At 45.0% G+C, this 22,668-nt stretch overlaps 1 protein-coding gene across 5 annotated transcripts in view; it reads right to left on the bottom strand.

Moving 5' to 3' along the window:
- Positions 1 to 21,140, bottom strand: part of ESYT2 (extended synaptotagmin 2) — a 181,806-nt gene extending 160,666 nt beyond the window's left edge. The window contains exon 1 of one of the 5 annotated variants that reach the window (XM_075922738.1): positions 21,111 to 21,140. In XM_075922738.1, coding sequence (XP_075778853.1) covers positions 21,111 to 21,125 — 15 coding nt within the window. In that variant the 5' untranslated portion in view covers positions 21,126 to 21,140. Of the gene's footprint in view, positions 1 to 19,877; positions 20,439 to 21,110 lie in introns of those variants that run through there. The other 4 variants (XM_075922735.1, XM_075922736.1, XM_075922737.1 and 1 more) reach the window with 4 other exon arrangements.
- Between the last annotated feature and the right edge of the window lie 1,528 nt (positions 21,141 to 22,668).

Here is a 22,668-nt window from a genome sequence, read left to right as displayed (position 1 = left end):
TCCTACCATATTTGCTTCTCTTGCTATGCATTGGAATGGTTTCTTTCTGTGCCTTCAATAAGGCTTCTTTAAAATACTGCCAGTTATCCTGGGCTCCTTTCCCCTTCACTTGCTGGTCCCTGACTGATTTCTCTGTAGATTAGTAACCCCTGACCCAAAACAGGTTCCCCGCCCCTCTCGTAAATAAAGACAATGCTGAAACATTTGTGTTGGACATAATATTTTATTTAAAAATGAATCCTGGCCAACTAGACCCCAATTGGGGCCAACCTCCCATCTAGCCGCAGCATCATTACACCCCTGCACCCCCACACCTCCCCAACCCTGGGCCTATCATACACTGGAACCCCCTGTCCTGAGCCTCTCACATCGCCAGTCTTCTGCCACAACACAATTGCACCGTCCACACATTGCAAATCTGTGTCCTGAGCCCATCATACTCCCAACCCCCCTGCTCTGAGCCCGTCGTACACTCCAGCCTAAACTCCTGTACCCTCACATCCACAAGCCTGTGGCTTGCTCAGCACCAAAACCCTCCACCTGACCCCAACACTCTCCAGCCTGGAGCCCCCTCCTTGAGCCAGCAGCCCCTTCATCTCCTCCTGCACCCAAATTCCTTCCCAGAGCTTGCACCTTTCACCCCTTCCCACACCCAAATCCCTCATTCCCACCCCAGAGTCCGCACCTCCTGTCTCAACCCAGTAGAGTGAGTAAGGGCTGGGGACAGCAAATGATGGAGAGGACGGGAATGGAGAGGGCAGGGCCTCAAGGAAGAAGTGGGGTCTTGGGGAAGAGATGGGGGCAGATCTTGGCTTGCCCTGACATTTAAAAATTGATCTTGGGTGTAAAAAGGTTGGAGACCACTAATTCAGAAGCTGTCTTTTTATGATGCAGGTAACTCAGGTTCAATCAATTATAGCTTGTTTGTACAGGTTGAACCTCTCTAGTCCTCTTAAGGGATGCACAAAGAACATGTTCCCCAATTCACATAGAAAAGAAAATTTATAGGAACCCTAGACAAATTATCACATGGTATTAAGAAGATACAGGCACTGGGACAAATTCTTTCCTAGTGCATTGCCTTTTATGGAGTTACATTTGGCTTGTTTTGAAGTCTGACTGATTTATAATGAGAACATTTCCTTTAACTCAAACAAGTTGCCTACAACTTATTTGCCACATTTCACTTTTTCCAGCTAAAAGGATAGAGACAAAAATTCAGAATTTCAAGCACTGTTCCAACTCCCAATTCCTTCCCATGTCTGTGCACTATACAGCACATCTGCACTTTGCAGCTGCTTTACTCGACAGAGAAATGTAATTATATCAAAATAACAAAAAATAAAAATAAGGGGGGGATCAGTGGTCACTATTGCATTTACAAGTTCAGTTTTATCTGAAGCACTGTCAAAGTTCTACTGGTAACAACGGCTAGAGATTTAAAAATATATACATAGTACTATTTTTTTAGCAATAGCATATAGCATGACAATAAGTTGCTACGAGGACAGTCACTCCAGTGGAGAGACTGTAACAGAATTAATCATTGGATTGCCAATTTATAGGAATGCTTTTGCATTTTCAACTCAGCAAAATTCTTATTTTACTAAAATAGCCGCTATCCAACTGGACTGGGGAACAAATTCCCAAACCTCCATGTTGATTTTCACAGGCTCTATTACTAACAAAATATTAGTAATGAATTGCTTAAATAAAACAGAAAAAAGAGTGTCTCGTGTATGAAGTGAAAATACATACTACTGTTATTTGCTATGCTTTAGAGGGGTCATGAAAGATCTGGGTAAGTTAATTATCATTAAAATTGGTGATTTAAATTAATCACTAAGCAAAAAACCTTAATTTAAATAATTAACTTGAATCATGCTTTGCATTGTACTTTTCAGTAAATTTCCTTAAGAAAGGTTTAGTCTCATTAGTTCACGGGTGGGCAATAATTTTTTGCCACTTCAGAAACTTTTCGCCCCCAGATTGGCCTGGCGGCAGAAAGGGGAGTGTGGAACGTCTCCTGCTACTGCCCAGGGCATGGGCGCTCCTCCCATCCCCAGGCCAATCAGGGCTTGGGGGCCGGGGAGCAAACAAAGCCTCCTCCCACCCTGCCAGGAGCTCATGGCACTTCTAATGCTGCGTGCTCCTAGCAGGGCAGGGTCAGGGCGGAGGAAACTCCATGCGCTTCCCCCTACCCCCAGGTCCTAATTGGTCTGAGGGTGGGGAAGCAGCAGGCAGAATCAACCTGCTTGGTGGGCTGGATCTATCCCGCGGAGGCCCTTTTGCCCACCCCTGCATTAGTTGGTAACTATTAAAACATGTTGATTTGCAACTAGAGATAACTTTTACATTAAACCGGGTAGTTCTTTTTGCTGTCCAAAAAGAATACACTATATTTGTACACATTTATTGAAACAATATAGTTTAACTTGCAATTATTCAAATTCTTAGTAATTAAGTATTTTATTTTGTTAGGAAATGGTGAATGATCCAGATTAACTTTTTACCTATCATTTGAGAAGCTCAATTTGGATAGAAAGTCAAATTCACATAAAAATGCAAAAAAGCTTTTTTATTGATCTTATTAAGTAAAACTTTTATTATATTGGATACATACAAGATTTATAAAAAAGAAACATGTTTTGCATTAAAACTAACATTTATTAAATGCAGAAGGTATTTTTATACTTAGTTAATTGAACTAACTGTTTCTGGTTATACCTGTTTAGAAAAGGGGGTTATGTACCTCATGCAGTGACTACTGTGCCTCAAGATGTGTGTCCCCGTGGGTGCTCTACTGTTGGTGATAGGTCATCCCGGAGCTGCAGATCAGAGCCGTGCAAAGCAGTTTCCCCATTGGGACACATATAGGTGAAAGGCAGCTCGTGGTGTTCACGCCTTAGCACCTCGCATGTGCGGCCTGACCATGCCCCCCCCCTTTTTAGTTCCTTGTCTACTCCTGAGTGGCCAGGACTCCAAGTAGATGGGAAAGAGGGAGGGAGGGTTGTGGAGTACCCACGGGGACACATAACTCAAAGAACTATCGTCACTGCACGAGGTGAATAACTCCCTTTTCTTCTTCTAGTGATGTCCCTGTGGGTGCTCTATTCTTGGTGACTACAGAGCAGTACTCTCGTTGGATGGTGGGAATCTCAGTCACCACTTGGTGGTCGAGGATAGGACCACTGTAGCTACCACTGAGTCCGATGTTAATTGAGGAAGAATGGTGTGATGCTTGGCAAAAGCGTGGTTGGATGACCATGTGGCAGCATGGTAAATATTCTTGAGGGGGGACATTGTTTAAGAAGGCCAAAGAAGTAGCAATAGCACAGGTGGAATGTGCTCATGGTGGAATGAATAAAGGTCTGTTGCAAATAGTATGACATTTGACTACACAAGATGATATGAAATGTGCTGGGCTGAGATTGGTGTGCTCTTGGAACGTTCTGTGATTGAGATGAAAAGGCACTGGGACTTGCGGAAAGCTAATATCCTCTCTAAGAAGGAGGCAAATGCACGTCGAATATCTAATGTGTGCAAAATCATGTCGGGGGGGGGGGAAATATGTGAGATAGTGGGTAACATAATGGGTTTGCTAATGTGGAACAAAGTACAGATCTTTGGTAGGAAAGCAGGATGAGGTCTCAAAGTTACTCTGTCCTTTGTAAAAACTGCATAGGGGGGAATCCGCCATGAGGGCACCAATTTCTCCAACTCTCCTGGCTGAGGTGATTGCTATTAGAAAGGTGACCTTCATAAAAAGAAAGGGAAGTGAAACAGTGGCCATAGGTTCAAAGTGGGGGCCTCGTCAAACAGTCTAGAATTAGATTCAAGTCCCATGAGGGCAATGGAGCCCTATGAGGTAGGTAAAGGTTCTGAAGATCCTTAAGAAACCTTTTTGCGACCAGATGTGCAAACACTGAGAGTCCATCAACAATATCGTGAAATGCTGTTATTGCTTATAGATGGACTCTGGCTGCTGGAACCAGATAGGAGCAGATGAAGAGTGAGTGGATGCGGGTGCAACAGCGTCCCATGATTCTGAGAGATGGGGTCGTGCTGATGTGGCAGTGGGTATGGAGGCTGTAAGGACAAGCAGTGCAGGTATGAAAATCAGGTCTGTCTGGACCAGGATGAAGCTATTAGGGTGACATGTGCATCATCCGTACGGATATTATGTAGAACTCTGGGAATGAGCGGGATCAGAGGAAATGTAGTGAGGTGCTCCGCTGAACTAGAAACTCCAAGAGAGCTTTTGCCAAGACGCCGCTGGGAACAGAGTTGGGAGCATTTGGTGTTTCGGTGAGAAGCAAGAGGTCTACCGACAAGTGGTCCCATCAGGACAGTATCAAAACTATGACTGCAGGATGCAGTTCCCATTCATGGTCCATAGAAAAATTGCAGCTCAGAAAGTATCCCATGTTATTATTCACAACAGGCAGGTATGATGTCACCAGTGTCACCCAGCTGCAGATGCATCAGTTCCACAAGTGAATGGCCTCTGCACATAGGGAACAAGAGTAGGCACCCCCTAGTCTATTTATATAAAACTTTGTTGAAATATTGTCTGTAAGTATTCTGACTGTGTGGTTGACAATTTTGGGAGTGAAGTGGATGCAGATGTTTCTTACAGCTCTGAGATCCAGGAGGTGGATATGTAACGAGGTCTTGTGCAAACATGATTGCACAGGTGGGCACGCCAGCCCAGTAAAGAAGCATCTGTTGTGATCTGCACCATAGGTTGCAGTTGCCCTTGAGAAGATTGTTGGGATATGTCCACCATCATAAAGAGAGGAGAACATCCGGGAGTACAAGGACTCTCTTGTGCAGCGGATAGCACAATGGAGTGTAGATGGACATCAGCCAAGGCTGTAGGAACTGAAAGTATAAGCGAGCATGTTGGACAACATAGGTAGCTGCCACCATATGGCCTATTATCTGTAGGCAAGTAAGTATCGCAGTGGAGAGCTTCACGGACAGAATAGCTATGAGATCCTGAATGAATAAAAAGTGTCATCGAGGCGAGTAGGCTCAGGCTGAAACTGAGTCTAGACGAGCCCCAATGAACTCTATGTCTCGCACTTCTGGGGAATACGGGATTCACCCAGGCAGTGAATACATAGCAAATGCCCATCTGATGCTGGCATGGGGTCTCAATATGAATCGCACTTCTTAAACCCTGGTAAGCCCAGCATGTCTCTGGACAGTATCTGTGTTTTTGTTTCTTTTAAGAAAACGGGGAAGCAAAATCTGGAGTAACAAGGAAGGGAGAACCTGGAGAAAAATTACACGGTTCTCACAGCCTTCTGGGCAACCAGAGTTGCATCAGGCTTCCCTAAGGAGAATTTTTTTTAAAAATGATAATTATAGATAGTTCTACTCAGTTTATTAACTATAAACTTAGGAACTAACTGCTAAGGTAAATACACCTGAGGCGAGAAGCTGAAGCTCCATCCACGATCAAGGGTGATTAGTGACAAACTGAATGGAGGGAGGGTCAGGCCACTCATGCGAGGCACTAAGGCGTGAATGCCATGAGGCGCCTTTCTCGCATGTGCAGCCCAATGGGAGAACTGCTTTGCAAGGCTCCAATCTGCAGCGCCGGGACAACCCATCACCAACAGTGGAGCACCCACGGGGACAACACTTGAACAACTAGTCGATCTCATTCTCTCACACGTAGATTTTAACAACGGACTGGAAATGGAAAAACAGGTTTTCCTGCATTTTAAATGCCCAATTTGTTTCTTAATCTCTAATAAAATAGTCAATGAACTGAACTAGCTGAATAAACTGAAATGAAGAAAATATTTTTCTGGCCCTGCAGCACAGACTACGGATATCAAAAGTACTTCAACAAATTCTGGTCCCAGGTATTTGGCTCATGACTTCTACAAGTTCAGTGGTCTAATTTTCTTTAAAACTTGGCAGCAAACATATACTGCTTATTTTTTGTATTTTAATTCTTAATAGATCATCAAAAATGTAGTCCTTAACATACACTGTCAATTTCAAATTTAATTTTAATTTTAAATGTTTATGTTTAAATAAACTGTTTTTAAACACAAAATCTAATTTACATTTTAAAAATCCATTTTAATCATCAATTTTTATCAACCCTTTGAAAGATAGGATACAAATTTGAAAGGGCACAGAAAGTTCACAATACATTACAGTTTGAATTATACTTTGACTAAAAGGAGAACCAGTTGAAAAGGTTTATTTCTTCAAGCTGTTATTTTATATCCAGAATGTTAGATATGCAGATATATGACAGCTACTGAATTAACATGTGCAATTAAACAGTAATGAACTTAAAAAAAAAAATCACTCCGTTCCTTCAATTCTGTTGAAGAGCTGAAGTGACCTCCTAACACTTAAGGACTCAGCTCATTAAGGCAATAATAGAAAAGCCCCCTTTACTTTCATGTGTTATCAACGAGGCATGTGGGGAGGGGAGGATTCTGAGAAGGTATTTTATATTTACTTGGTATCAACGTTGTACAAATCATAGTTTCTAGGAGAAGAACAAAAAAGAAACCAAAAAAGCTGAATTATTTTTAGAGTTGGTTTATTTACATGTTTATTTTAAAGGGGAGACTTAGTTAAGGCCAGCCAGAGGCGTGGATGGATTCTGCTTTAGTTATATTGCAACTCCAATTTGAAAAAATCACCTGGAGTGTCCCTTATATCATATATGGTTCAATGATGCATATATCCAGATGTTTAAAATATTGAGTTAATGTCCTTGTTATCTGTGACAGTTAAATGGGGGGTATTGTCTTTAAAATTAAAGTATAAAAGAGGGAACAACACTAGGTGAGGATTAGTATATGAGAGGTAACAGTGTAAATATTTCAACATATATCATTCAATAATTAATGAAACAAAGCTGATGAAACAATTTCTTTAGCAACACATACAAGAAAATTTGGTGCCTTAAATATACCTGTTAGTACTATGTGGGACAAGACAAATCAGTAATATCAGAACAAAAAAGGGTCTTAGCATACACTGCAGGCATATATAATGAACTAACTAGAAAATGTTTGTGTTTAGAGGAAAAAAAGAATTCCTTCTTTATATAATGGGTTCACACAACCATTACAAATAACATCAGTCTCCTCAAAGTTCGGAGGCAAAATCAGACCTGTTTACCACCAGCAGGTCAAGGAGATCGCTTGCCACTCTCTATGAGCCTGCCAGTTGACACAACTTCCAAAAACACAGTAAATTGATTTGACAACAGGGACTCAATAGTAAGATATTTTATAGTTAACATTCTGTCCATACTAGGATGTAGCAAAAATCTTTAAAAGTTTTTGGGTGTCAATTTGTATCTCTGTTTGATCACTACTATAGATCCAAACCACCTTCGACAAAGGATCTGTAGATCTCATCACTTAAAGGAAGGAAATTCAGATAAGTATGGATACATTATTAGTCTTAGCACTAAGATATACAGATGTTAGGAGATTTTTACAAGTGAAAAAACTTATCTGATGAAGTGAAATGTGGCTGTGATGAGAACCTTCCGAGATATTACTTATGCTCATGGCTGCTAATTTAGACATAAACATTTCCATCTTGAATGACTGTTCTTCAGGAAACTATTGTTTCAGATTGAGTTCTGCTCCACTTCTCTAGAGCTTTGACACTAGAAACGGGTAGATGATAACCCTTATTGTGCTCCAGCAGCAATGTGTGACTCCACCATTGGGGAGGTTGGGCATGAGCACCAAAAGCTCCCTAGAAGGGGGTAGAGAGCAGCAGTACCCAGACTGAGGCTCTGTCCCCGTTACACCTCAAAGCCTGTCTCTGCTCTGTCTTCTACACCCAAAGCCCCACCTCTGCTCCATTGCTACTGTCCCAAGTAGGGATGTGAAAGTGTAACTGTTTACATGGTTAACCGATGAGCCTGGGGACATCGATTAACCTTCATGGACACGGGCAGGCTCCCAGTATGCACAGGAAGCTGGCTTAAATGCTCCCTGTGTGTAACCATTGACATTTTCAGTGGTTAAATTAATTAACCGCAATTTAACATCCCTAGTCCCAAGGCCTCCACTCCACTGCTTATGCTTCTCTGCCCCCTCACCACAACGCCCATCCTATCTCCTGTTGAACTTTGAGTAAGTACAAAAACTGGACATTCACTGCCATCAGGCACCCCCCGTATTACCACTTGCTGCTTACCAGAATGCTTGAAAGGCTCAGGGCCAAATGGAGGTCACAGGGGATACTTGGGTCCTAGCCATTGCGGTCAGTATTGCTCTCCCACCCAGCTTAACTGGCACCTGCCAGCAAGTGGTGGGAAGAACAGGGGGAATTAGTGGAAGAAGCAGGGCTTTGGTGCAAGAGTGCAATGCAGGAGCAATGCCTTGGGGTTGAGTATGGGAGGGGCTACTGCTCAGGTGCCCTTGCAGCAGCAGCACTCCAAAGGTGGCAGGCCGATGGCGCATCTCTGAAGGGAGGTCCACAGTTAGTAAGGCTTAGCTTCCCCTGGTCTCTTATACTTACTGCCCATGACATGTTCTCTTGGCCCAGGACTGGTTCATCTGGGCCACGTGTAATAACTTCCTTCATGCACAAGTGTTTCTTTGGGTTTTAAATTGGAAGTGGGATCAATCTGCATCTTGACAGAAATGTAGATGCTTTTTCTTTTAAAGGCAGACACTTAGTGGGAAAGAGAAAACAATAGATATATTCAGAATTAAATGAAGCATTTGATGCTGTGTGACACAAAATCTTAATTAAAATTGTCTTCACTAGGGACAGTCACATGGACTGACAACTGGCTGAAGAAATGTAAACCAAGGTTATGAAAACAACAGCCCAATGCGATATTGCAGAAATGTATATTAGGTCTTGCCTTAGGTAATATCTTCATTAAGATGTGTTAAATGTATGATATGAACTGTATCAATAATCTTATTAAGAATTATGTTATATTGGAAGATATCTGATCAAATTATTTCTATTAATAAAAAAGGAGCAATCTTTGAACTAACGGAAACATAAGCCATGCTGCTACATGATAAGGACAGCCAAATGACAACGTAATAGTCATCATGTGACAGTTATTTTCAGCCAAAGTAAAGCTACAGTCTCACATTTCCAGTAACAACTTCATAGTACATAATTCTAGAGAGCTTCAGCTAGCTGTGAGCCTCTAGTCCAGTTTTCAAATCTTTGTTTAACTGTGGACAAGAATTTCAGTCATAGCAGCCTACAGTGGAAAAACTTAATGCACTGACTCATTGCAGGGGAATGCTGTTCATCAAAATTCTTCTAAAGGTTATCTAGTAGTTTATTTATGTGAGAAGGGTTCTATGTTTTAGCAGCTTGCTGCACATAATTTTAATAATATGTTTTTGGCTGATAGGCACATACACAGTTTTTTAAATTAGCCCCATAAGTGAGCTCTCCAAAAGAAGCAGCCATCATTTATTCAGCATCTTCACTAGCGCATTCAAAGAACTAAGTAAATATTAAAATGACAATTTGTTATGCAATTTAAGTGTATAATCTTACATAGGCCAGTTTTTAAATCACATAAAGCTAAATTTAAAGGTGGCTTGTAAACAGCTTAATTTTCAAAGTTATCTGAATTTTTTGCAACTAAGTAGTTTAACGGATCATCTGAAATGGTGGAACACAAGAGACTTGATGGGCAGATTTGACAGCATAAAAATACAAGTTTAAGTGTAATGAGCAAGTTAACAGGTCAGATCCCCTCCACCATCCACAAACTGACATCTCAAGGAGACTCATCTGCTCACTCCATTCCAATAGTCTCGTTTCTTCACTCTCAGTCCGTAGCTCACAAGTTGCATGTGGCTCTCCAAGGCTCTCTCCAGGAGTGCCAAGAACAGCTGATTCGCGATGCTCCTGGAAGGAGCAAGGCTGGATTAATACAAGGACTTTTGGGGAGCAGCCTACGGTGCCAGGCTAAGGGGAGGACACAAAAATATCTCTGTGCTCCAAAAGTCCAGATCTTTGTTAAGGAGCTCGGCCCCCCAGACTGGGGCTCTGGGCTGCAGCCACTAAAGCCCCTGCATTAATCTGACTGTGGGGAGGGGAGGAGGTGCCTCAAAACACTGCTGTTTCCCACTGCTGGGATGTAGCTGTGCATTTGTCAGGAAAGCTTATGAGGGAAGACTAAAGGCGCTTGGCTTGTTTAGTTTAGAAAAGAAAAGACTGAGAGGGGACGTGATAGTGATAAGAAAGGCTTAGGTTGGACACTGGGAAAAGCTTCCTGTGGGGGAGGGAGAGGGTTAAACACCAGAATTAATTGCCTAGGGAGGCTGTGGAATCTCCATTATTGGAAATATTTAAGAACAGGTTAGACAAACATCTATCAGTGATGATCCAGATGGTGTTTGAGCCTGCCATGAGGGCAGGGGAATGGACTTGATGACCTCTCAAGGTCCTTTCCAGTTCTATTACTTTATGATTCTATGCTTTCATATTATTGTATGTGTGTGTTTGGTGGGCTGGTGTGCAGGGGATATAGTAGTCATGTGGCTCTTTTGGTTAATTGTGGTTGCAAATGTGCTTCCCAAGTCACAACTGAATATCATTGCTCTCTACCCTGGTGGTTAGAGCATTAGGGAAACCCAGTTCCCCTGCTTCCGTGGCTTAAAAATGCATGCATGCACAGTGCAAGAGTTTCAGCAAAAGAGACAGAGAGCCCAATATCAGAATATCCCATATCCCAATGGTTATGGCACTCATGTAAAAGATGTGAAATGCTATTTTCAAATCTCTTCCCCTCAGGTGGAAGGGGGACTTGACTGGGAGTCTCCCACCTCCTAGGTGATTACCTTAACCATTCAAATAAAAGTTGAGGGATATATATTCCTCCTCCCCATATACCAGGCTTCTTGCAAAAATATCTTTGACCTCTAGCTCCAAAATGAGTTCATGGCTGAGAACTACATCAGAACTGTAAAGTCTGCAGTGTAAGGTTTGTAGTGTACACGGAGTCTTAAAAGAGGCAGATCTAGCATGTACCGCTCATCAACATCTCCCATTGGCTTAAGCAGCTACTCACCTCTGTGAATCAGTCTAAGGGACCCATCAACCTCCATGCATTCAATAGCAGCCCAGGCACTTAACTCAGACTTTATAGACTGCGGTGTGAACCTATGATTTTCTTGGCACCTAAAAGGCTGGTGGTGTAATGCAGATGTCAAAATGACTACATACCCTCTGAATCTAGGCAAGGGAGCAAACAATGGGTGAGATACTAGGTAGTACTGGCTTCAATATACCTTTTTTACACTGCCTCTTTAAACGCAAGCTGAACAAGATCTTTATTAAAGCTAATGGACATAAGATTTAAGAGTGCCTTCTCTCCTTTAAAAATTTAATGCAAGTTGAATTTAGCTCAAAATTTAGCTCTGGACAGGGGGAAATCAAAATATGTAGGCTAAAAGAAAACAAGTTAACTCTTAATTCTCTTGGATTTGTGACTTTGTTATTGCTATTCTTTCATACTTCCCACACAAACTTGATGTCTAGATAATTGTCTGCAATACTAGTCATACAATTGATTAGCTGCAGGTAAGTATTAGGACAACCATCACTTTGTAGGCAAGTTTTATACTTGGATTTGACCAAAAATTTACCATTATATTTGTGACTCAGCCTGCAACTTTCAGTATTAGCATTTTAGAAAAAGAATTCTCCTGAATCTGCTATACCTAGCACAGCAATGTGTAGCAGTAGGATAAATAGTCATCTGTTTTCTGTCTTTTCATGTTGCTGAGCATAGGAAAATTTAACTGATGGTACTTTATGGCCTGAAAAGTGGCAAAAATGGCACTGCAGGGTCCCATTTTTGCATTTAAATTTTGTTATCAGATTGGTTGAATTCTTAGTTTGTTTTGAGCTAGCAGGCTTAGAAGTTACCAGCTGGATCTCAGGTTAAGTTTTGTTGTTCTGAGTTCACATATTCATCATCAGTAAAGGATCTGTAAGACAAATTCCTGAAGGTTGCACCTCTCTGACCTCAGTCTTCAAATTCTATATTCTATAGCAGGGGTCGGCAACTTTTCAGAAGTGGCGTGCCAAGATTTAACTTATTCACACTTCTATTTATGGATATGCATACCGGGAGGAGGGGCAGGCTAGGTACTGTGACCATATTTCCTGAACCTGCTGGAGCTGAGAAGAACAGTTTAAATTATTAAACAGATTAAGCATTTTAACTTTCTCATGTTAGTTTATCAAACTTCATTTTAAATAAAGCAAAATATTAATTTATGTCCAACACAAAAAGTTTCAATGTTTCATTTATGGCAGGGGCAGGGAATCATTTTTGGACTGGGGGCCACTGACCCACAGAAAAAATCAGTTGGGGATCACACAAGTCAGAAGCAAAATAAACTCCTTCAAAACCCCCCAACCCTCACTGATGTGGCCCCCAACTGAGATGCCTCCCTCTTCTGGTGCTCCAGCTCCATGGGATGAGGGAACACGGGGGAGGGGGAGAACTGAGTTTCAGGGCTTCCCATACTCTAGATTTACTTTTCTGGGGTTCCATAGTTAGTGGACTTTATGCACCCCCTTAGGATCTGGGGTAGGGACAAAAAATGAGGGTTCAGTGTGAGAGACAGGGCTGCCAGCAAGTGGGATAGGGATGCAGCATCTGGGCAAGAGGTGGAGTACGGGAGGGGGTGAGAAGAGCAGGGCCTGGAAGGGAGTTTGACAGTAGGAGAGGGTGTGGGGTAGGGGTATGAGAGGGAGTTTGGGGGCGAACGGGGTTTGGGAAAGTAATGCAGAAAAGGTGAGGGTGAGAATGCAGACAAATAGCTAATTGGGGAGGGAGGCAAAGAAGTGTGAGTAAAGGAAAGTGCAGCTTCTGCAAAGTAAAATTGTATCCCCCCTCACATCTTCCCTCTGCTCCAGCCTCACTCCCCTCAAACCCATGACCCCCTGCACCATCCCATCCCCCTCAGTGCAATGCCCCTTTCATCCTGCCTCCGCAACCTCTTTCATCCCCCCCTTTAACTCCCACATTCTGTTCCCCAAGCATGCACACTGGCAGCAGCGCTGGAACTCTCAGCCCCCAGGAGCAGTGCTGGAGTGAGGAGGGGCTGGGAGAGGGGAGACAATCACTTCATTGCCTGGCCCAGCCCTTTGCTGGGACTTGCCCCTCATCTACAGGCAGCTGCTCTGGGGCCGGGGCAGGCAGAGCCTGCGGCTGCTCGGGGCTGGTTCCACCCCAGCTGGGCACAGCAAGGTGCTGGAGAATGGGCTCCCTGTCCCCTCCCACACCCTACAGGGAGCAGCATGGCGCAGCTTGGGCCCCAGCGCCTCACTGAGTCAGCAGCAGCTTGTGACTCGCTGCCCAGCCCTGGATCTGCAGAGCAGCTCCAGCCCCGCCCTCTCCTGGGGCAGGAAGCAGAGCCTGTAGCCAAGAGGGGGGCGTTAACCCCTTATCTCCTGGGAGCTGCATGCCCCAGCTTGGCAGGAGTAGCCCCAGGGACGCGGAGCCCAGTGCGGGGTCATGCCTCCAGCCCTGCTTGCCGGGCCACCCAAGTCCCTATGCACTCATGCCTCTCCTGGCCTTGCAGCAGGAAGCCAGAGCTGGTTCTTCAGCCTCTAGCTGCATGGCAACTGCAAGGCCCTAGCCGCTGCTGGGAGAGGGTTGTTGTCCCCTGCTCTATGGGCAAAGCCAGAGCAGACTTTGAACCATTAACTCAAAATTGAGCCATTTTTCTTCCACAGCCATACAGGGGTCTACAGTGCAAATAGGAGTAAAGTAAAATTGTCTAATTTGTCATAAATCCATCATCTTCACTGCAGAATCATTTTGAAGTGTCTGACAAAAAACAAGATATTATGTGTATTTTATTCCAAAAAATGATGATTAAACAACCTGCACGTACCAAAGCAGTTTATGAAAAGATGTACAGATGTGCTTTATATTTTGAAGTAGAAATGATCAGTTTATTCGTCAGCAGCACGATCCCTCACCTCCTCTTTCAAGGCACTAATATTTATTGTTTATTATCAATATTTAAAATGAAACAGATATTTAAATATGCATCCTGTGAAGTCAATTCACACACTTTGCACCATTTCACCAGTGTTTTATTGGACAAAAATTAAATACACTTTCTAAAAACTTCTAACTATATACATTAGGTTAGAAACATCCTAGTAAAACTAATACATGTTGATAATTCTATACTAATGTCCTTTCCCTTTCAGTGCTGTGGTGGCATAGTCTAATAGTAAGGCAACAGTAAGTGCAGTCTCACTGAATAACTTTTGGCTTATTTATGCAAGAAAGTTGCATCAGGTTTTTTTTTGGGGGGGGGGTGGAGATCTGGTTTACTTAAATACAATCCAAACGCACAGTTTAGACACTTAGTTTGGTTTAAAATTTTAAGCATAAGCTTATTGGGTAGTCGAGTGCAGTAATCGACTACTCGCTATGAAAGGCAGCAAGGGGGGAGGAACAGGAGCTGGTGATGGGGGGGGGGCGCAGAGGCAGCACAGGGAAGGCAGAGGCGGTTGCTGCAAAGCAGCCTGCAGCAGGCTGAAGCTCATCATGGGCAGAGGCTGCTCTAGCAGCAGCCCCTCTCCACAGGGGTCCCAGTCGGAAGCTGGGCCCCCCCAAGGACAGAGGCAGCTGCTGCAAAGCAGCCCCGGTTTGCAACAGCCTGGGCTGGCCATAGGCAGGGGCTGTTCCAGCAGCAGCCCCTGTCCGTGGCCAGCTGCGCTACCGCAAACAGGGGCTGCTGAACCTGACGCAAGCCGGGACCAAGCAGTCCCACCTCACTTGTGTACAGGACTGCTGCGCCTCTGCATTTTAAATGTAGTAAGAGCCACTAGGCAGAGGCGCAGTGGTCCCAGAGCGAGCCTCTCCTTTTCAACTAATCCTGTAGTTGATACAAATTGTACTGACTACATGATTAGCAAAATACCCGTTAGATGGGGACACTGTTTAGGGTAAACAACAATAAGCCATTCTTAAACAGAAATAAATATACAACTCTCATACAAAGACAGATTGCAAATCATTTTGGAAATTTGCAGTTAAGCTTTTCCAGTAATCTTTTCTACAAAGATTCAATACATTTAAGCTTCAGAATCATTTGAAGTAGATCAATTGGAAACACTAATAAAGTATTTGTGGCTTAAATGTTTTCATGCGGAAATGGTTAATAATGCTAACATTTCTTCATATGCTTTTCTGCTGACTGCTATCAGAGACTTGAATACCTCTCTTCCCAGGCCATGGATGCTATCAGACCGGGAAAAATCTCAGAGCTGAAAAAAAATCTTAAAAGCCAGCTCCCCCCAGCACCGTCTCCACAGGACAGGGGAGTAGTGGGGACTAGACACGAGTCAGGAAACAGCTAATTCCCAGCTTGCGCCCAGTGCCAGATGCTGTGCCTCTGCTTTTTAAATGTATTAAGAGCCTGCCAGCTCTTAATACTTTTAAAAATCAGAAGCATAGCAAGGGACCCAGCACAAGCTGGGACAGCTGATTCCTGGTTTGCACTGGGTCCCCTGCTGTACTCCAGCCATTTTACATTTAACAATGGTACGCAGCAGGGGGACCCAGCGTGAGCCAGGAATCAGCTGTATTGGCTTGCGCAGGATCCTCCTTGCTGCACCTCAGCCTTTTAAATGCATTAAGAGCTGGCAGGCTCTTAATACATTTAAAAGGCAAAGACGCAGCAGGGTAGCTCTCAGGAACGGAAAGTAACCCCACTGTGACTGCCCACCTATCGACTAATCTACTAGTCGATGAAAAATCCATCAACTAGTCGATTAGTTGATTAAATGAAATTTAACATCCCTACCACAGAAGTTAATGGACGAGAGAGTGCCAGACTAGAGCAGTTCAATCTATATTACGTTCTTTCAACACATAATGCTAAAGCAATATTCCTACCCAAGATTTAGGTTTCAATTTTGCAGTAGTTTATACTCTACGTTATTTTTTTTATCAAAAATAAAACAAATGGAACTAAAGAATTCATGCAAGAGTATAGGTTATTTTTAATAGAAAGTTTCTTCTATGCTCTCCCTGACTCATTTTCTGTCTCACTGTCCCATAACAGTAATAAGCCTCCAATATTAAGGAAACATTCTCTTTCATTATTCCAGTAACCCACAGACAGAGCAATGCCCCTCTAACTGAGAAGCAACCTCTTTGGATAGTTATGAGATTGTGGATTTAATGCCTTGTCCAAGCATCTTCATTTTGGAATGGCCCTCAAATGAATGGCCCTCACAGATAAGTTTGTAAATAATGCAGAGAGAAATGAGAGAAATAGAATCTTCTGAGATACATTACTTAAAGAAGGAAAACACAAAATAAAAACTCCCATAAAACTTTTTTATTGACTTTGGTACCAAGTGCTTTTGTCCATTTAAGGAACAGCTGTAACTTCAGAAATGTGGTCATTCCACTCTCAAGCATTCTGTCTTCATAGATAAAATGTATCATAATTATATCTGTCTGGAATACAGAACACTAAAAGGTTAAAAAGGGCCACGTTTTGGGGTTTTTTTTACACTTGGGCCAGCCAACTGATTAGACAAAAACAACAAATGCACATCTGCTAACATATATTAAATATACATCTCAAGGAAAAGCTAATTTTGGAAATATCTGTCAAATAAGAAAGCTGTTTTCTCATTGCACTATTTCAAAAGTCCCTGAAGTAGATATTTATGCACTGCATCAATATAAACAAAGTCTTGGGTAATCAATCACTAGAGAAGGTCAAGGATAAAAAGAAGCCACTGATTTGTAATTACAACGAAAAGTGGGTTTCAGTGTTTCTCAAAGTGGTTCGTGGATCTCACTATGAGAACTGGCCACTGCAATTTGTTTATTTACTGGCTCCACAGCCATGGAGTCTTATGGCTCCCATTGGCTCTGGTTTGCCATTTACAGCAAAGTAGAGCCGTGGGAAGCAATGCAGCTCCCCTTGACTGCAAACAGTGAACTGGAGCTAATGGAAGCCAGGTGGCTCCGTAGATGTGGAGCTGGTAAGTAAGCAAACCACAGCGGCCAATTATCAGGTTTCTCAGAGTGGATCCATGGAGCAATTTGAGAAACACTGTTCTCGTTGATAATGAAAATTAATTTTCATTTCCATCGACTACTCGATTTGTCAATAAGGGGAGAAAATTGCAGTGGGGTTAGCTCCCGGCCTCGGGAGATAATACATTTAAAAGACAGAGAGCCACTAGGCTCTTAATGCATTTAAAAAGCAGAGGCTCAGCAGAAGGACCGGGCACGAGCGGGGAATCAGCTGTCCTGGCTCACACTGGGTCCCAGAAGCTGCGCCTTTGCCTTTTTAATAGATTTAAAAAGCAGAGGTCCAGCATCTGGGACCCGGCATGAACCGGGACAGCTGATTCCTGGCTCGCACCCAGCCCTTCCACTGTGCCTCTGCCTCCCCTGCCCCTTCTCTCCCCCCGCAGAGACAGCAATAGGGGGAACCGGCTTCTAAGCCAGCTCCCCCCAGGACCGGCTCCTGCTGCCTCTTTCTGATAGGGGGTGGGGCAGCTAGTTAAGCTTGACTAGTTACTTACATCCCTAATTAAATCTAACATTGTTCCTAATTCTATCTTTTCCTCACTAATGGAGCTTCTGCTAACCACATTTTTCCTCGCCGAGTTTCTGCTGTCCTCTAGAATTTCATCTCTTCAATGAGCCTACAAAGTATAGTTATAGACATCAAGGGACAGACATGGCATAGCCACACTTCCAAAGCTTTAGGTCTTTGGTCTACTTACACAGGGAAATAAATGTCATTTTCTCTAGTGGAAGGCTTGGCAAAATGTTGCCTGTGGGCTGGAACTGCCTTGCAAACAATTAGATCCAGCTCTTCGCCACCATTCCACATCCCAGCAATTCCCACTGGCCAGAAACCAATCCTTTGAGCAGCCTACCTTATAGTCTTGCTGGGCTCATGGCCAGGAGCTGCCTAAGTAACACCTTCTGGTCACAGCCTGCACCTTGTTCTCCAGCCCCCTACCTCCCTCAACCCCCTCCCTACAGCCCTGCCACAAGTCATAATCCAAGCCCTCTGCACCCCTGCTCCTGCACCCATACCCCCCCGACCCTGCACCTCCTCCTACGCACCTCCTTTAGATCAGAATTGTCTCCTGCACCCATAACCATATCCCCCCACAGACCCTTCACCCCCTCCTGCATCCCAATCCCTTGCCCCAAGTCACAACCCCTTCCTTCACCCAAACTCCCTCCCAGACTCCACATCCCCACCTGCCCCCCAACCCTACCCCCAGCTCCCTTCTGCACCCAACCTCCATCCGACACCCTTTGTCTCCTCCATTAATATCAAAGAAGAGTGAGACCCTTGACCATTTACCAAATTTTTTGAGTGACGCCCCATCAGAAAGTATTGCCCACCCTGCTGTAGCACCTGTACAAAACGTGACACAGCGCTAAAAACACAAAATTACACAAAATACAAAAAAATTAATCTTGATGACAGAGGGCTTCCTATCTGTATATAGTTTCTGTAAGCATCTTCCTATGAAGAATCTAGATAGCAAATTAGATTATTGAAATGAACTAGCCATGCTATATAGTTAAAATTAGGGATGTTGACATGTACTTGTGTACATGTTTAACTGTTAAGCATGGGCTCACTGGTTAACCCACAGTTACATGTGTACGCTCCCTCCTCTTCTCTCCTCCTCTGCCCCCCGCTCTGTATCAGTGTCAAGGAAGGTATGGGGACTCTTATCTTTGTGAAACTTCAAAGGTCCCTTGACATTATCATGTGGATTGCAGGTAACCCTGTCTAAGCACTTCTTAAAATAATTAAGATGTAAAGGAATTACTAAACAAAAAAAACTTAGTCAACCTAAACTTTGAAAGATGGTTAACTTCAGGTAACACTATAATTTTTATCAAGCGTTATAAATCCTGCAAATCCCAATTAAGGCTCCACTTTACAAAAACAATAGAGATCTTTTTTTAAATACACAGGTAAGCACACTAAGGACACTCAAATAGCCTTAGGTCAGTCCCCATGGCAAGACTAAGAACAGAGCCAGAAACAGATCATCATGCATGTATTCAAGGTTCAATAAGAATCACTGGTAAATTTAAGCTATGTGAGGCTGGCGTTTCATACTCAATTTTTTTTAAGAAAATGTACTCAGAGAATTTATCTGAAGCATGAGATTTATACCTTAAAGATTCTTTATTTTCTTTGAACTAAGTTATGAGGCTAAGCTGCATATTCCAGTTTAGACAGCTAGAATGTTGAACTACATTTTATTTCTTTGCAAGAAGCCCCAGCCATGATTCAATCCCTACCGCTAAATATAAAGTTAGCAGAAGGCAGTGGCTGCTTCATGCTCAGCACAAGTATTTACTAGATGGGCCATAAGCGCCTGAGTACTGACGCTAATAAAAAGAGGTAGGCAGAGCAGGGCTGCTCTCAAGGCAGAGTGGGTGCACGGGTGAGGGCAGACAACAGGTATGTGGCCAGGAGGAAGAGATGCTATGGTTTGGGGTTGTGAATGAAGCCCCTCTCCACCAGGATCGAGTGGAGTCACGGATACTGGAGGAAGTCCTAGGCAGGCACCCAAGGGCCCTGGCAGGTGATGTGTCTCCTCAGTCTAGAAGCCCCAAAGACTCTAGATCGGACCCCCCCCCCCCCCCCCACACACACACACACACCCCTCAGCCCTAGGCCAGGCTAGAACCTTCTTGTCTCTTCCCTCGGGGAAGATGACAGATGCCGGCCTGGGGTGTGTGTCCATGCCCCATGTGGTCGGGTCCCGAAGGCAGCGGCAGGCGCCGGGCGCCGGTAGGCAGGGGGCGTCGGGCCCCGGCGCGGGGTGTCACTCACCCATGCAGGCAGCTCGGCCGAGGAGACGCTGAGCCGCACCACCCGCTCCTCGTCCTGCAGGAAGGCGAGGGCCCGGCCCAGGCGGGAGCTCTTGCCGCCGCGGTGCCTGCGCAGCCAGAAGAGCCCGAGCAGGGCGAGGAGGATCCAGCTGAAGCTCAGCCCCAGGTAGCCCAGCACGTACACGGGGAAGACGAGCACGAAGCTCCGCGCGAACTGCGACACCAGCCCCGACACGTCAACGCTCAGCATCGGGGGAGGCTCCGGCACCGGCTCCGCGGCCGCTGCCATCCCCGCCGCGGCGGGATCCTCCTCCGACCCCGCGCCGGGGGGCTGCTGGGCCCCGGACCCGCTCATGCTCTGGCGGCGGCTCCTCGGGCGCTGGCTCCGGGCGGGCAGTGGGGCAGGGCTCGCATCCTGCGCTCAGCCCCGCTCGCCGCTCACTGGCACCAACGGCCGCCCGCTTCCGGGTGCCGAGGGAGGGGAGCGGCGCAGCGGAGCGGCCCAACCGCGAACCCGTCCCCGCCCTTCCCCGTCCTGCTGCGTCTGTGGGCGTCGCTGCGGGAACCCGGGCGGCCCGTCCCCAGGGAGCCTCCCTCCCCCGCGGGACACGCCACACGTGGGGCCCTCCGAGCCGGGGCTGCCTGCCTGGCGCCCCTGGGCAACGAGGCGGGGGCAGCTACACCGTGGCTGAAGCTGGCTCTGGGCCAGTCCGGCGGGCAACGAAAGCTAAACAGTGTCGCCCCCCGCCCACCCACCCACGCGTCAGTGCGTGGGAGCCGGGGCTGACCTACGCCGCGCCCGCAGGCAGCAACAGCATCCCAGCTCCCCTCCCTTGGTCCTGCGGCACTAATCAGAGGATCAAAGGCCAACTGTGCAGGAATAGAGGCGCGTGGGAGGAGACGTGACAGGGACAGAGGGGGAAATACAGGTCGGCTGATCAAAATCAGGGAGAAAGACCATAGAAAGACCATAGATGGGAAAGGAGACAAACACTCTTTAGCAGCTTCAGGGGGTAGTGGAGTTAGTCTGTACAGGATAAATTTAAAAAACAAGGAATAATCTGGTAGCACTTTATAGACTAACAAAACATGTAGATGGTATTGTGAGCTTTTGTGGGCACAACCTGCTTCTTCAGATGGCCGGTCTACCAGACTATTTGTTGTTTTTTAAGTTTATTCTTTTTAGGGCCATAGAAGTAAGGGCTCTCCAAGTACAGATGTAAATTGTACTCACCACACATCCCACCATCTCCTGTTCTTATATATCCTAGTTCCTTGTGACTACTTTTCTCATCACACCAACTGCCTTCTGCATATTTTGCACCTATAATTAACAGCAACAAGAGATAACTCAGAACAAATGGTTAATACGTGAGTAGCTTCAAAGGAGCCACAAGCTATTTCTTCCACTTCCCAGCAATGGCAGATTTTCCTGTAGTTTCCCCCCCACGATAATTCTACTATACCTGATTGTTAATAGTATGTTGTTAGTGCCTAGGGCCTTAGTCAAGGTCAGGGATTCTTTGTGCTAAGTGCTATACACTTGTATGTAGCCCAGGTCTATGCGTGAAACTCACATCCATATAGCTATGCAAAACAACTTAAAGCGGAGTATTTTTTTTCCTGCGACTGACTTCGATTTACGCAAATTGGGGTGGGTTTTTTATGCGTGACTTAAGAGCAGGGAATGGGGGAATTATAACACAGCAGGTTCTACAAGCGTCAACAACTTTAGTGTGGAACAGATGTATACCGGGGCAACTTATAGCGGGGACGCCCTGTACCAGCTCTCATAGAGGTGATGTTATTAATTCCACAGAAGGGCTCTCTCCTGCTGGCTTAGGCCTGATCTACATGCCGGAGCTAGACCAACACAAGCTTATTCACATCAACTTTATTATGTCAGTATTTACACTAGAATTCTGCTTCTGCCAAAATAAGTCCCAGACTACGCTTGCATAATTCCATCTCCACAAGAGCCATAGCACTTATGTTAAGGTGACGCCATGTCTGTGTAGACTAAGGATATTAAGAGGCAGGTAATCCATTAATCACATAGTCAGTAACATTTTTATCAACTACACGATTAGTTGATAAGGGCAGGCTTCCTCAGTCCTGCTTCGTGAGGGGTCCAGAAGCTACCCATGCTGTGGCTCTGCAGTTTAAATGTAATAAGAGCTGGGTGCGCAGGCAGCCTGACTCCTACTACATTTAAACTGCAGAGGCACAACAGGAGTAGCTTCTGGACCTGGCACGAGCTGGTACTGAGCTGGGATTGTTCAGTCCCGGTTCATCCTTGGTCCAGCAGCCACTGGGAACAGAGGCTGCTCCGGCAGCAGCCTCTGCCCGCGTTCAGGTCGGGCCGCTGAAGACAAGAGTTGCTTCATGGCAGCCTCCCCTGCCCCACCTGCGCTGCTGCCTCTAATACAGGCTCCTGCTTCCCCCCCTTGCAGCCTCTGATACAGAGGTGTTATGCCCATACAAAGCACACAAGATCTTTTATAGGGAAGAAGGCTGCACGCTGCATTTATTGAGAATACAACAGTTAGCATATGCTTTTCAGTCACCCACACATATACACACCGTGCACACAGTCCCGCAGGTCGATATTATAGTTACCAGTCCAGAGTCTTGATCAATCTAGTGGCCACCCAGGGGAGCCGGGCTTTGTCGGGCACAATCTGATGCTCCTGGAGTTGGTGGCAAGACGAACCCAAAGTCCCATGGCAAAGCACCCTGTTCTTATAGTCCTTTTTCTCTGTTGAAGTCTATGGATTTTGCTGTGTCAGTTT

The sequence above is a fragment of the Pelodiscus sinensis genome, chromosome 2, assembly GCF_049634645.1.
Source record: "Pelodiscus sinensis isolate JC-2024 chromosome 2, ASM4963464v1, whole genome shotgun sequence".
In the NCBI taxonomy this organism is placed as follows: Eukaryota; Metazoa; Chordata; order Testudines; family Trionychidae; genus Pelodiscus; species Pelodiscus sinensis.
Note: the sequence above shows the minus strand (reverse complement) of the source record. Positions and strands in the feature narration are given on the sequence as shown.